Genomic DNA, 15732 nt, shown 5'->3' with positions numbered 1-15732 from the left:
AAGTAATAAACTAATAGCTTCAACTCTGTACCCTGCAGCCACAACATGCATACACATAGCGGCCTAAACTTATTACTATATTGAGTATTCCCTTTAAATGTATGTTATACTGAGCCCTAAGTACAATAGAACTACTAGAGAACATGTACGGTACAATTCATCCCTGCAGATGTATTTACTGCCATTATTATCCCTTCATGATATGATAACGCTTCATTATCTAATTCATGTTGATACTTATGTTTAAATGTGTTATTCGCTTTCCGTGATTGTATTAAAGAGGGACTTTCATGGGTTTTTTTCTGCGGCAGACAACTGGAGGCGGAGTTTTACATAAAATGCCAGTTGAAGGGAAGCGGCGAGTGAACTGAGGATCTCCTTCCGCCGTCCGTATGTGCAGAGAGCAGTCTGATATCGCTGGGAGGGTAAGCTTTTGTTCCACTTTACGCACGGAAAATGTATTTTAACTATTTATACATGTGTCTGCTTAGTGTCGTGTGAGTGTAGTAAGGCAGAGGTGTTTGTATAATGCTTTAAAAATGTCGTTTAATGCGTACATGCGCCTCTCGTAGTTGAGCTACTAGTCATCGCAGTCTGAGTGTGGTCCTTTGTGTCCTCCATTGCTCCGGTGACAGATCATCGGTTAGTGAACGGGTAGAAAGGTTAACCAGTTCACGTTAAAACTCCTCAATAAACGTATAATTAACGTTATGCAACCCTCAGACTGCAGTGGTGTTTACATCGGGTTGTTATGCTGTAAAATAAGCTGCATTTAGCCTTCAGCGTTATCCGGCTTGTGTTACCGACAGCTAACGTTAACTCAAGCTGTTTCTTTTCCGTTCACAATGCTAATGCTAGCGCGGCTGTTAGCTTCAACGCTAACCGTAACTTGACGCTAAAATATTGCTTAATGTTGGCTTCTGGCTGGAAGTAAAGTAGCTGAACACTACAGAAACACGACCAAGTCTTCACACATGACTTCACACAGTTTTTTCTAAAACATTAAAACTGTGAATGACCAGTGTTACTCTTAACAATAAAATTTCTCAGGAACCTGAAGCGGACTTTTAACTACGTTACGTCATTTCTGCAAATGCTGATTGGAGGTAAAAGTTAATTGGTTTGGCTGAAATAACTAGTCATAAACAGAAAATTATTGGTCAATTATTGACTCAAATGTCAATCATTATCTAGTTCCAGCGTATCAGATATGGAGATTTGAAACCTTCCTCAGTTTCAAACGTTTGAAATTGAATATATTTAAAGATGCTGATGTTTTATAGACCATATAATTAATTGAGAAAGTAATTGGTAGATGCATTTAATGAGAAAAATCATCAGTTGCAGTTGTAAATCGATTACTCTTTTGTTCCCGTCACATCCACAAACTGTCTTTGTTGTGCTTCATAGAAGTACAATGATTTAATCCTCACATGTCAACCACGCTTCATAAATTTTTTTAAGTGAATTGATTTTTTTTTTTTTTTTTTACCCCTGGTAGAAAATGGGTGGGCTGTGGAAAGAGACCCTGGCTCTGGCAGAGGACTACCTGTCCATTTGCTGCACAAGCCCACATCAAGCCCCTTCACCTCCCAGCGAGTCAGCCGCTGCCATGAGGCGTCTGGCCCAGGACATGGAAAAGCAGCATCAGGCTCGCTTCCACTCCCTTGCTCAGACCTTCCTTGGGCAGTGCGGGCCGGACCCCTGCTCCAGCCTCAGGAAGGTGATAGAGGAGCTGGTGGGTGACGGACATTTGAACTGGGGAAGGGTGGTGTCCCTTTTCACCTTTACTGGGGTGCTGGCCAGACTGTTGCTGGAGCAGAAGGGAATGAAGCCGGGGCTGGACTCTGGGCAGGGGCAGGAACTGGGACAGGTGCCTGGAAGCTGCAGGGGATTGGCACAAACCATAGCCGACTACCTGGGAGAGGAGAAGAAAGACTGGCTGCTGGAGAATGACAGCTGGGTAGGTCTTAACTACATGGCTCCTCCTATACAGACACTACTGCAGAGCTGATTGAGTCAAGTAGGAAAGACAAACACTGAAGATAAGAGGAGTTTTGATTGTATTTAGGGCATCAAGCCAATTTTAAACTAAACTGTTGGAAAAATCCCTTGAAGACTTAGAAGTGAAAATGATTTATAAAACAACTGGCATTGGAAACCACCTAGTCTTGATAGGATCATGTTTGCTTACTTCTCCGGTATTCACATCTATGTGTAAAAGTGGCTTAAAATACGACCAGAGCTTAGTTTAGATGGAGCCTTTTTTGTTTGCCGACAACACAAGCATTCAGACGTCTCATGAGGCCGCTGTGATTATAAGAACTGTAGAACAACATTAGGTGAGACTATGAGGACTGTGTGCTACAACAAGGTGAACATCAACAGTGTAAATTCAGGGTCCTGATTAAACAATGTTGAGGTTTAGATTATCAGTTTTTTTGTAAAGTCAGTATCAGACTGTAAAAACCAAATGAAATCAAACACACAAGGATCATTTGAAAACTGCTTGTTGTGGCTTTTTTTTACTGGAAAAAACTTAAGCTTAAAGGGATTGTATGATAGACTTAAAAGTCTCACCAAAACGAACTATAGTTGAATGTCTGCTTTTGTGAATGAGCTCGCCCTGGCCCCCTCCCAAACGCCCACGTAAACACACACACACACACACACACACACACACACACACACACACACACACACACACACCCCTCCTTTCTTCTGCTGGCAGCTGGTTTCAACAGACACGTAACCAGCTCAGCCAGATGGACTTTTGTAGTAACAGTCAAAGCTTCAGTGTGTTGAATTTGGCTTTCCCCACATTGAAAGTTAGAGTGGTATGACTAGAAAAACATACAGCTGTAAAGAGGCGAACACCTGGAGCCGAGAGCAGGTGCACTCACTGGTCAAACCTGTGGCTTCAGTCTGAAAACATGAAGAAATGCAGCTGCAGGAGGCTGCACACCTGCATCTGGCTACGCTGTTTATATTGTCATATAAATATGAATAATTTTGCCTGTTTCTGTGTAAAATTTGGGGGGAGTTTTTTTTTCTATACCTGCGGGTTGACACTTTGACAGAATTCATCTTTCTTACTTTGAAAAACTGCTGCGTTGTCAGGAATGTTTGAAAAGTTGCAGATATCAGCAGCAACCTCGGAGTGTAAAATAGTTTTCTGTGTTTTTGGAGAAACCCAAGAATAACTGTGACATATTTTCCAAAATATTTTGTATAATTGCCACCAGCTGTCAGTTAAGCCACTGATAGTTGAAAGTCATTTTGGCAAACAGTTAACGCTTGCTCATTTGTATTCTAAACCTACAGCAGATGGAGGAAAAACTGAAAGTTGCAGATAAATTTATTTTGTTGCAAGTAAACAAAAAAGTTTCATACTCATAAATTTTTCTTCTTTTTTTTTCTCTGTAGGCGGGGTTCTGTAAGTTCTCCCGCAGTGCCAGAGAGGTGAACCAGGACTCGTCCATGAAGACAGCGCTGTTTGCTGCGGCTGGAGTCGGCCTCGCTGGACTCACCTTCCTCCTGGTGCGCTAACCAGCCTTTTTAGATCCTTTTTAAAATGCATCCTCATCCAAGTTCTTGTTTCATTTGGCACAATTAAGTAGATCTTTGATTCATTCATTCTAACATCAGTGCTGCAAAAAACACAGCTTAATCTGTAGTGATTTCAGGGTTGTTATCTCAAGTCATCAACTGAATGTTTGCACATACTCGGACCCCCCCCCCCTACACACATATACATAAATACTGACATTTTGTCACTTGCTCCTTTTTTAAAGATTGTAAAAATGATCTCAATGCCTTCAGAAATTTTGGAGTGAGTGACATCAGCTTGCATATCGTAGACAGGTGAATTACTAAAGCACAGGTTTCTGCACAGGATCGGATCACCTTGCTTTCAGAGTTTGTATTTTCAACTTTGCAGCTAAAAAAGAAGAAACTCTTCATTTCAGTTTTCCCACAGCTTTTTAGTTTTGATTTTTAAAATTGTCAGCTGCCTTTTACTTCACGTGTTTACCTGAGTTGTGTATGTCGTATAGAGCCATTCTAGTGTATAATGTATAAATTAATATATTATATTTATATGAAATGAAACTGTAAACAGATCTGACTCAGTTGTTTCATTGTTTTCAAGTCTGTCTCATTCATGTGAAATGTCTTTTGATTTACACGGTCAGCTGAACGCAGGGCTGACGACCACACAACGGTGCTATGATATGTTGTGAAATGTTTCTTTTGTCAATCTACAAACCAGGGACCAATCTGACTTCTGACATATTGCTATTAGAACAAACCGTTGCTATGACATTTCCTCCCCCCCACAGATCTCTTGAAACATTATATTTTTACATTGTTTTGTTCTATTTATTTCACTGTTTTTTGTAATAAAAAAGATGCAATTATAGCGCTTGTGATTCTTGTAATTGAGTGCAGTGAGAGGTGATGTCATCTTTACAGCTTTGTTATTTCCCTAAAATGTCCATGCAGTGTGTAGGAGGATATGAATAGTAAATGATTGTCCCTGCCTTCATACGCAGACATATGGTCATAAATAAGATATGTTCTGCTGTCTGTCTCTGAGCTCCTCTGACCCTCACAGTGCTCGAGTTACACAACAAGCTTGTAGTGCAGCAGCTTCACACTGATGATCTGTGAAATAATTCCTCACAGACTAAAGCTGTGACTAAACAGAAACAAAACACTACATTTCATGAGAGTCACAATTGAAACTGTGTTACCAGTAGTGAAAAGTGTGCCTTTTTTTTTACATTTTATTTGGGAAGTAGACATCCCATACATAGTTTCAAGTTAGTTTCACATAGTTCTATAGTTTCCTTTGGTGCTCATGACCTTATTTGTACGTTTGCACAGCTGATAATTGCAGCATATTTGGCAATACTGAACCATTTTTGCTGTAAATAAAATAGTAAATCTGTTCATTTTAGAATAGTTTTATACATAATCCTTTGTTTTATTGAAGCACAAGTGGGACATTTAACAGTTGTCAGTGCTAGTTAACAAACAAAATGGAGACATTTTTTTAAATAATCACACACACATCTTTGGCATTTCTGTACCCCAATCTCTTGTTATGTATCAGCTGTGAGGTAAATTATTGTATGAATATGGAAAATGAATGTGCGAACTTGTGAAAGGTTAATATGATTAGAGACAGCCATAGAAACCATGTTTGTGCGTCTGAGCAATATGTTCCTGTGTGAAAGAGAAACAAGGAACATCTGTTCATGCCAGACCATATAAAGTATATCCTGCCATGTCTGTGGGTATAACCATGCGTAGAGTAGTCACGGTAACTCCTAGTGGCTGGTGTCAAAGAGAAAAAGGAGTATTCACCCCACTGTTCGAGGTTCACTCCTCTTTAGCAGCTTGTATGTCTGTATCAAGTGTGAGTGAGCCATGCTCTGAGAATTAAAGAGAGTGTGACAATATTGAGAAATTGTTTCTTTCCTCATTGAAGTCAAGTGCAAGAGGTGAATTGTCACCACCCGGCCGACATATATGTCTTGATCTATAGCAGAGACGCTAAAATTGAGTGATAAATAGGTCTATAATTGGTGTACTTCTGCTGCTTCTGCTTTTACTGGCCACAAGGCTTCTGATGAACAAAATGATACCTTATTTCAAGCGGATGCTCAAGTTTTTTTGTTACCACCAAGCATAAAAGGGCTGAGTTACTCAACTGGATCGCCCTGTTGCTGCACGTCTTCAAAAAACTGCTTTCATCACTTTAAAACAGAAAGAAAAAGCTTGTTGAGCTTTAACAGCTTTCTTTACTGCTGTATTCACAGCATGATCAGCACACTATAGAAACACACTTTTCAACACACAAAGAGGGAATTTGATGCTAAAAAGACTGTAAATGTGGCAGATATCCATTTGATATGACTACCTCAGACTGCTGAAGCCTCATTAAGCTTCACACCAATTTAAATGCATTTAGCACTGAAACTAATCATTTCCCTCATTTCCAGTTAGCTTCAACACTGTTCACACGCTCGCCCACATACACATTTCTACACTACATTCACAACACATGTTGTTTGTGAAATAGAGAACCACTACTCCCTCTAATGTGGTTATCTGTGTTTCCTGTTGATAATTTATTTATTTATTTTTTTAATCCACCATCCCCAACAGAGCATCACAAACAGCAGACAGATCTCTTGTTATTATCACTATCTGTTTATTTTATGGATTATAATACAGAGATTACATGGGCAGTACAGCAGCCCCCATAACTGATTTAAAAATCTGAGGAGCTTCAATATATCTGCTTCATTTGTTTTATTCTATACGCTGGTGATTGATGTGATGAGACTCTGTCTCATCTGGATTCAGCTCTCTGGCCCTTTAAAGGTTGGCAATCAATTTCCTGATGGGTTATTCTTGCTGCCAACTAGACATGCGGTTTATACCACATCCTCACTGATCTGACATGTTTCTGTGACGCCGCGTCAAAGAATAGTAATGAGAAACTCGATGAGCTCTCTGACTGCTCCGACACATATGGTCTTATATATAACTAATTATATATACTCAAGTCAGGACTGGGCAATATATCAATATTATATTGATATCATGATATGAGACTAGATATGATCTTGCAGTTTGGATATCGTAATATGGTGATATGACGCAAGTGTCGTCTTTTCCTGGTTTTAATGGCTGCATTACAGTAAAATGATGTAATTTTCTGAACTTACCAGACTGTTCTATTATTTGTCTTTACCTACTTAGTCACTATATCCACATTACTGATGATGATTAAATATTATAAAAAATATCATTATGTAAATATTTTGTGAAAGTGCCAATAATCATCCCTACAGTATTGTCGCATATAGCCCAGCTCTAACTCAAGTACTGTACCTGAAGTAAGTACAATTTTGAGGTTCTCTACTCGAGTAGTTGCATTTCATTCTGTTTTATACTTCTACTCTGCCAGGTTTAGGGAAATATATTGTAGGCTTTGTACTTCTCTACAATTATATGACAGCTATAGTTACTAGTGATTTTCTAATAAAGTAATTTAACACTCTCATATGGTGTGTTTCTGCAAAATAAGGACTTTGAATACTTCAAGTACATTTTGCTAATAATACTTATGTATTTTACTTCAGTATAATTTTACTTATAATGGAGAATTTTTGAATTTTGGTGCTGGTACTTTTAGATGAGTAAAGTATGTGAATACTTATTCCACTGCTGGTATGCACGTTTGGAGAGATTTTAGGATCATTAAATGCTACCCAGCACACACCCAGATAAAAAAAAAGATAAATTAATAAAAACTCCACATGCATGTTATGCCAGGATGTAATTTGTCTGCACAGGAAGCAGTGCATTTCCATCCCATCATGATTCCTCTGATGTGATTGATTAGATCTGCTGGAAACAGAGGGACGGACGTTGGAACGGGGACAGTTCAGGAAGTTGAAGACACTGTGATCTCTGTTCAGGTGGACGATCATATCAGTCTGTCAGGCGCGCAGTCAGCACTGTCAGTGCTGATCACTACACAGGATGAAATTTGACTACAGTTCAGCCTGCGTAGCCTCCTTTTACACAACAGCTCACTAACTGTTCACCAAGCGGCGTGAAAATCATCAGAAATGATCACAACATCGGTTTTTCAGTGATATTTTATTGCATTTCTGGAATTTTTTTGTTGTTGTTGGAATAAAATACAAATACATGTTAAAATACATGCTCCGTGTCAAAATAAATATCTCTTTTTCATGTGTAACATTTGCCATTGATTTAATATTTATCATAACAGATAGATTAGATTAGTGCTCAGCTCATCACAACCGAACACCATGCAGGGAACAATTTGAAAAAGTAGGGCATATATCTGAATATACAATACATCTGAGTCCATGTTCATGATGTGTTTGAGAGTATAAATGACAAGAAAGATGTAATGAGTGTTGCACATTCTATCTGCAAACACACAAAGATTAAAGTAACAAATTGACATTTTGGGGAAAATACTGATTCACTTTCTTAATAATAATAATAAAGTTCTATTTTCTGATTTCCCACTCCTGAGACCGACATGATGAGAGCAGTTTCTCAGGCTACAGGTCAGCTGAAAAGCTTCTCGTCTTGCATCGTGTACACACCCACTATGTTTTCTGCGCATACATTCATAAACAGAAGTACGAATCAGTGCCCAGCTCCTCAAAGCTCTCTCATCATCTTCTCGGCTTTGTCTTTATCCACAAGGAGGACAATGTATGGTCTGATCTTCTCATGGCTGACAGTGAAACTTGAAGGCTTTAATATTGGTTGACAAATACAACTGTGTCAAATTTTAATGTTTGAAATCCTTTTTTTTTTGGTATTCAAATAAGCAGGTGTGAGAGAGTGACAAACCATGTACTGCTCTTGCAGTGTGAATATAGCCACTGTTGTATCCTTCATCCTCTAATGGTGAGTGCATTTGTTCTTGCGATTAAACAGCTTTGACTTTTTTTTCTCCGCTTTTCCCCCACTAGCCGTCTTCTTCACCATCTCCACCATCTGGTTACATGAAACACAAGAAATTCAGTGCTGCTATATTAGACTGTTTTCTTTTCTGTGTGATTTGTTTTTTAACTGCATCCTTATGAGAATTGAAATTGAATTAACTTAGATGACTTCAGTGTTTATCAAATGATGACCATATCAATGTTTCCTGGTATTTCTACTGTATTTTGACAGGCCAATTTGGCTTAAAGAAAAATCTGTAAACTAATAAACTAACTATGTGATACCAAAACAGAGACTAAAAGCAAAATAAACTGATACACTTATATAACATGTACATATTAAATAATTACCAGCAGTCTATTAAAACTAATACTAGCAATTTTTTTGTCTATGCCATATTTTAAATAAGATTCTTCACTTTTTAAAGCTCATAGACATGTATCTCACTAACACACTAACCTGTGTAGTATCAGGAAACATTCCTGTCTCCAGCTTGGAGTGGATCTTCTCACCATTCACTGACACCTCAAAACTGTCTGTGGGGGTGAAAATAAGACAACGAAAATGAAAATACAACCAATTCAATATTAAGTACAGAAGTGCCAAGGTTCATAATGTGTATTTATTTTCACATATTGTCTGTGTTTGCACTTTGCACTAGAACAGATTTCTGTGAGACAGTGGGCGCAGTATGAAACAGACATTGGCTCTGCTAAAAGATGAGTTAGGACTGTGTATTTTCACAGCAGTATTTTCATTTTTTTTGTCTTAATTTAAGTTCTTGAAATGTTAACCCAACATTTTTAAAAGATGGATAGGTGGATATTTCAGTTTGACTTTTTGATATCAGCTCATTGTTAGTGTGACACAAAAAGGTCCCATTTTTATTTATATTATTTTGACAAGCAGGTGGTAAAGGCGATACCAAACAGCGTCTCTAAAAAAAAGAAAAAAACTGCAGCTGTAACCTGCATTTTCTGCAGGTGGCACAGATGTTAAAGCTAAAACTCTTTGACTTGGTGACTGAGCATAACAAGGCAGCTCCAGTTTCACATTTAAAAAATATGAAAACTATGTAGGGTGACAAACAAATATGAATATGATGGTTGTTTTTTCTTTATATTCCGTCCATCTCATTACTGTATATTGTGCTTCTGGATATCTTACACTGCCTCCCTAAATGTATTAGTCTGGCTGTAATGTAGGCTGTTGTGCAGATATGTGACATGGAAACTGACATTTTGCAACTGCATATGGAAGATCATTGCTGCCAAAAAGAAAAAAAAAAAAAAGGGATGAAAGTTAGTAATGATAAAAATGAAAAAAATAAGAACTGGCATAGGCAGTATAGACAAATTCTAGGATCGCAGGGTGATCTAGAGACGCACTCAACCAGGGGACACAGACACACAGAGAGAGAGACAATGATTCATGGAGATTGTTGAGGCGATACTATAATTATTTGTAATTCCAAATAAATTAATCTGAAGTACATCAACCATCCAGTTAGACATACTGAAACAACAATATTTAAAATTAGCATTATTCACAAAATATATTCCAAAACAACTATGGCTATTATCATGGACCTCAGGTTTCTCACCGTTCATAAATTGGTACAAATCAATAGTTGGCAATCATTTAAACATGTAAACATAATCAAGGGATCAGTACAACCTCCAAAGATATATCTGTTATTTAAGTTACAATTACTAAAATGGTATAATACAATTTGGAACAATTTTCGTTATTCCTTGAACTTTTTTTGAATGGCAGGAACAGAAAACACTCTGGAAGATATAATGTCACCCGACTCATGTTTATAGAAAAGTAATCAATTTACATTCTTCATTCATGCCATTTTTTCAATTCCGATACATTTAAGATCCTCAACTTTGTGTCCATGTTCACAGAAATAGCGTGCCACGGTGATGTCATATCTATATGTCTGATGCTACGTCTGTGCTCATTGACCCTAATTTTCAACTTTGAGATGTTTGACCTATATAGTATTTGTTACATTGACAGAATAGTAGATAAATTACATGGGCTGTGTTGTAGGTGAGTAGTACTCCTCTGTACTCCTCTTCTGTGTGTGACATTGAATTTGTCAGGTTTCACCATCTTGCCACATGAGTTGCATGATCTACAGGGGGAATTTCCCAAAATGAATGTCTTCGGTCTAGTTGCATGTGAATCTGCCTTCACCAAGCCATCTCTCAGACTTGTTGCTCTCTTATATGTGAACAAAGGAGGATGTTAAAAATTGTTGTTCAGTGTCAGATGACAGAATATGCCAATGCTTCATAACTGTAGATTTAATAACTGAACTGAAAAGATTATAAGTTCAAACATAATTTTGTTTTATTTGTCTTGACAAATAACTGTTTTCTCTCTGTAATGTTCACAGTCTCTGTCGCTGAGTGCAGGTATGATTCTGAATAACCTTTTTCTCTGAATCCGTGCAACATGTTCTTGCTTTGTGGGGTGAATTCATCTTCTGTGCTACAGATGCCTTTAAGCCTGTAAAGTTGACTCACTGGTAAACTTTTTAGGGACATTGGAGATTGTTGTGGTTATTCTGTCTCCATCTTTGATTAGTTTAACTTCCAAGAACATGTATAGATTCTAAACTCTTTTCCATCGAGAAAGAAATTGATTCAATACACGAGTTTTAATAAGAAAAGAACTTTGAAAGCTCCTCCTCATCACCTGACCAAATTATAAAGATGTCGTCATTGAATCTGGAATAATGCTTCATATATTGTCCATAAATATTGTTGTTGTTGTAATTATTGTTGTTGTAAATAAAGCCTTCCTTAATTTTGCCCATGAAGATGCATCCATATGCGTAAGCAGAATGGGAGGCCATGGCTGAACCATACTGTTGTTTGTAATAATCATTCTCAAATAAAAATACATTGTTATTAAGGATGAACTGCATTAATAAACCCATTAGGGGGAGTCTGCTTTACCCGTTTGTTAAAGAAATAACTTAAACCCAATGCTCTAAACCCGAGTCATGTAATATTTTGGTATATAGAGATGTTACATTGAGAGTCACCAACCAATCACTGTGATTACATCTTTGACTGAATCAATCCTGATAAGGAAATCAGTTGGATCCTTGATATATGAAGGACGACCCCTAACCAATGAGTAAACCATAAATTACAGGTGTGATTGGAAATCTATTGAGCAAAAACTTTGCTTCTTTTTCGGTAAACCATTTATTGTTTTGACCTCTTTGGATAATAGTATTCAACTCATGTATATAGTTCTCTGTGGGATTCAGTAGTAACTTACTGCTAACTTTTTATCATCAACATTTTATTTATTTTTTCACTTTACTTACTTGTGACCATTATGGCTGTATCACCTCCTTTGTCACATGGCTTTATTGTGACATTCTTTTCTTTTCTCTCAGCATGTGTGAGATTCTTTCTCTCATACTTCAGTATATGTGATAGTTCCCCAAATTTATTTTCTACTTCTTCATCTACCAGTCTACAAAAAGTATTTATGGAGTGATTGCTTACTGTGAAATAAAAAGTATTCATAGGTTTGAAAATGTTCTTGTTTTAACTTTATAAAGTTAAAATTATGACATAAGACAGTAAGTCAAAATTATGACTTAAAATTTTTGACTTACTTTCTCATAACTCTGTCTTAAAAAGTCAGATTTTGGATATAGCAACTCACAATTTTCCATGAGTATTTTAATTTTTCTCATTCCCATGGTTTTATTTAATGTTTTGGCTGAAATGGGCCTCCACACGGCACTATATGAGTGGAGAAAGAAAAAGCAGCTTACCTGTCCTCCCCTTGGTTCCTGACACCTGCACACCAGGAACCTGCCTTATGGCACCAGCCAGTTCCTGGTAGCGGTACGCATAGCTTCATCCTTTACTGTAACACAAAAAAACACTTGATTATATAATAAGAGTTTCTGTATTTCTAGCCAACAGGAATATGAAAAATTTAAATATGTACCTAATTTAAGTCTATACATCTATTTGTTCCTGGTCCTTTAGCTTCATTTGAACCCTTAAGTTAATTTAACTGGGAAATTGTCACATCATTGTGCATAAAGACAGGAAATGTTCTGTAGACACTAGTTTCCTCATTACTATGTATCTATTTCTCAACACACACACACACACACACACACATTTTCTGCAGACTGTCTAATGCACAAGGTTAACCAGCAGAATAAAGTTAAAAACTTACCAATATTCAATGGTGACTGTAGTCATGGTTTAGTGGCTGATTCGTGTAAACCAGTGGTTTATGTAGAGCTGTAAACACTCAGACAAAAGCTGATCTGAATAAAATGCAAAGTCATGATTATAGGACTCTATGTTATGAGGTAAACCACACCCATTGGGAGGGCAGACCAGTCTGTCCAGTGTACACATCATTATTAAATTTGAAAAAAACAAACCAAAAAAAACAAACCAACCACATGGACAGTATAGTTTCAGTATCATGTTACAGTTGTAGTTTCCTCCCCTGCTGTTGTCTTCCTGGTATTTCACTGTAGCCAAACTGACCAACAATACAATAGGTATAAAATTAACACAACAAAAAGTGCACAATTTAAGAAATGTAAGCCAAAAACCTCTACAAAGTGTATGAAAAGTGTTATTGCAGAGCAGAAGAACCAGATGCCACACTAAATTCTTATTCTCCTTCAAGTGAAGTGATGACAGACTGTGAGAGGATATAGGCCGTTACAGTCAAACCTCTGTGACATTCTCGTTTTAGAGAAGTGAGAGAAGCAGTGTGTTATCACGCAGGTGCATTCAGATTAGGGACGTTCAGCGGGCTTAATTCAGGCGAGTCTATCAGTTTCAATCAGAGGTGACGTGTTTCAGGTGAACAGAGGTTACTGTGTGTTGATTCATAAACCAGCAGCTGCTGTCCAACTGAGGAATCTGAGGCCTCTGTTCAAACACCAGACCCACTGTCTCCTTCTGCAGGCATATTGTCAAGAATTTACCCGCCCTTCATCTGCAGGACTTCACTGCTCTGCACTGATGATGGACACTATGCAGTCAGCAACATTTTAAGATCCTCTCCAGACTTGTTTTAAGACATTTAAAAATATTCTAATAATTTGTGATTGACTGGAGGCGTCATATTACCACATCACACATACATCGTTCTGCACAGTGAAGCCCAAACATCCAAGTGAAGTAACAATAAGCTAAACACATTTCTGAGTGAACAGGGACGTTTCTACAATGCAACTAATGATTCTTTTCGTATTCAATTAATCTGCCAATTGTTTTCTTAATTAATCAAATGTCTGTAATGCCAGAATAGTTACAAATGCCTGTTATAGTTCCCAAGACACCAAGATGATGCATTCAATTTGCTTTTTTTTTTTAATCCAACCAACTGACAAACTCAAAACACATGAAGTTTATTATGATAAAAGACAAAGAAAGGAATTAAATCCTCACATTTGGGAGCCAGTGAATGTTTAGACTATTAAAATAGTCTTCGGTTCATTTTCTATCAATCAACTAATCATTTCTCCTCTAATGTTACCATAATAAATATGAGAATGTGAGAAAAAAAATGGGAAAATCTTTCAAATACTGATGACCAGTTTCATCTGTGTCTGAAAGACTTTTGCTGTTTCATCTTCACAGCCCACTTACAAACTGCAGGGAGTAAATCTGCTCGGTTTGAATCTGAATATAAGCCACCTATCACAACACTTGTAACACCTGAGCGATGTTGCTGAAGCTTTTTTAACATTTTATTTGTTTAAAATGATTCCAGTACAAAATGTATACAGTAATACCCTTAGTTCGTCAGTTCCCCTGAATAAAATATTTTAATCTGTTCAGCTCATGCCAGATATCAGTATCTATAAGATACACTAGATTGTAATTTGCTCATACAACAGTTGATGACAAAGATATAGCAATAGTACCTTTGTAACAATAAAAACTATCAGCAATATTTTGGTGGACACACTTTCAATACAATAAAATTACATACATTGTTCTGTAAAAGTTGCATTGCAATCTGCCCATATTTTACAAGATTTTCAAATTCATGTATATCTTTTAATTAACTAAGAGACAAAAAGTTGTGATACGAGTCTTTATACATTTAAAAAAATGATCTGGTGGCAAACTGCAGCGTTGCAGTGACTGAATCTCAGCAGGCGTTCCTCTCTGAAGCTGCTGTAACAGATGTACAATGCACTTAGATTTGTTCTTTTTTTGTTAAAACAAGGCAACGTCTCAAACTTCATAATAAATAATAAACCCTCCGCAATGATAGTGTACCTGTCCATATATCCAGTTCATATATATATATATATAATTCATAAACTTGTACAAAATATGTTTAAAACTTTTTTACCCCCCCATTTATGTACTAAAAAACAAAGGTTAAGATGGTTGAATTGTGTTCGACACAGCATTTTGGTGGGACCAACAAAAACAATACACAGTCTGCATGCACTGGTTTCCATGGAAACACAGGTGTGATTCTTCCAGTTGATTGGATACGTCTTCCTGCTCCTTGGCTTTGACTAAATGGATCAGAACAGAGTAGCCTCGTGATCATTCGCCTTCTCGCTTTAAAGGGATCACAGCATCAGCCTCATTGATTGGCGGGACTCCTTGACGCCGCCCCCCGGGTTGGGAGGATCATCTTGCGGGAATGTCACCTTATCTGGCGTGTATTCGTTCCTCTTCAGATCTGACCAATAAGAGGGAGGGAAAAGGAAAAAAAAAAGTGTTATAAAACTATAATATATCTATAACACAATAAATCTATCACCAGTTATCACCAGAGGTTTATCACCGGTAAAATACGCTAAATTAAGATTTACCAGCAGCCAAGGCGGTAGGTAAATGCTGCCTTAAAGCTCGAAGATTTTTAGCACAATTGGGGAGTGATTCAGTTTAGGAAGGATGCAACTGAATGGCAGCTGTAGAATATCCCTCACCAGGAAGTTTGAGTTTGCGACAGCAGGAGTTGCAGTGATGTTTTGCACGAAAGTTCCTAATGGCATCATCTCCCAGGTTGGCGGGTCCGAATATCATATCATAAGACCTGCAGGAGTCCCAAAGTGCAAAGTTATTTTTAAAAAAAGTGGCTGATAAAGTTGAAATGTTATTCAAAAGTGAGTCACAAGAAGCTAAATAAATCAATTAAAAAGGTGAATGACGTGTGAGAAATTGTTAAAAGTGC

General features: G+C 37.4%; 1 protein-coding gene and 1 long non-coding RNA gene across 2 annotated transcripts; one reads left to right on the top strand and one right to left on the bottom strand.

Moving 5' to 3' along the window:
- The first annotated feature begins 298 nt into the window (after positions 1 to 298).
- On the top strand, positions 299 to 4420 carry bcl2l10 (BCL2 like 10). The gene is made up of 3 exons (XM_067593901.1): positions 299 to 425; positions 1502 to 1963; positions 3427 to 4420. Exons 1-3 carry the CDS (start codon positions 393 to 395, stop codon positions 3547 to 3549), a joined length of 618 nt encoding a protein of 205 aa, XP_067450002.1. The 5' UTR covers positions 299 to 392; the 3' UTR covers positions 3550 to 4420.
- Positions 4421 to 7677: 3257 nt separating this feature from the next.
- LOC137189486 (uncharacterized) lies at positions 7678 to 12981 on the bottom strand. The gene is made up of 4 exons (XR_010929646.1): positions 12742 to 12981; positions 12326 to 12420; positions 8971 to 9047; positions 7678 to 8562 (listed from the first exon to the last, which is right to left on the bottom strand). It is a non-coding gene; the product is annotated as an uncharacterized lncRNA (long non-coding RNA).
- Between the last annotated feature and the right edge of the window lie 2751 nt (positions 12982 to 15732).

Source organism: Thunnus thynnus, chromosome 1 (assembly GCF_963924715.1).
Source record: "Thunnus thynnus chromosome 1, fThuThy2.1, whole genome shotgun sequence".
Lineage (NCBI taxonomy): Eukaryota > Metazoa > Chordata > Actinopteri > Scombriformes > Scombridae > Thunnus > Thunnus thynnus.
The sequence above is the reverse complement of the archived record's forward strand: the minus strand, read 5'-3'. Positions and strand labels throughout refer to the sequence as shown.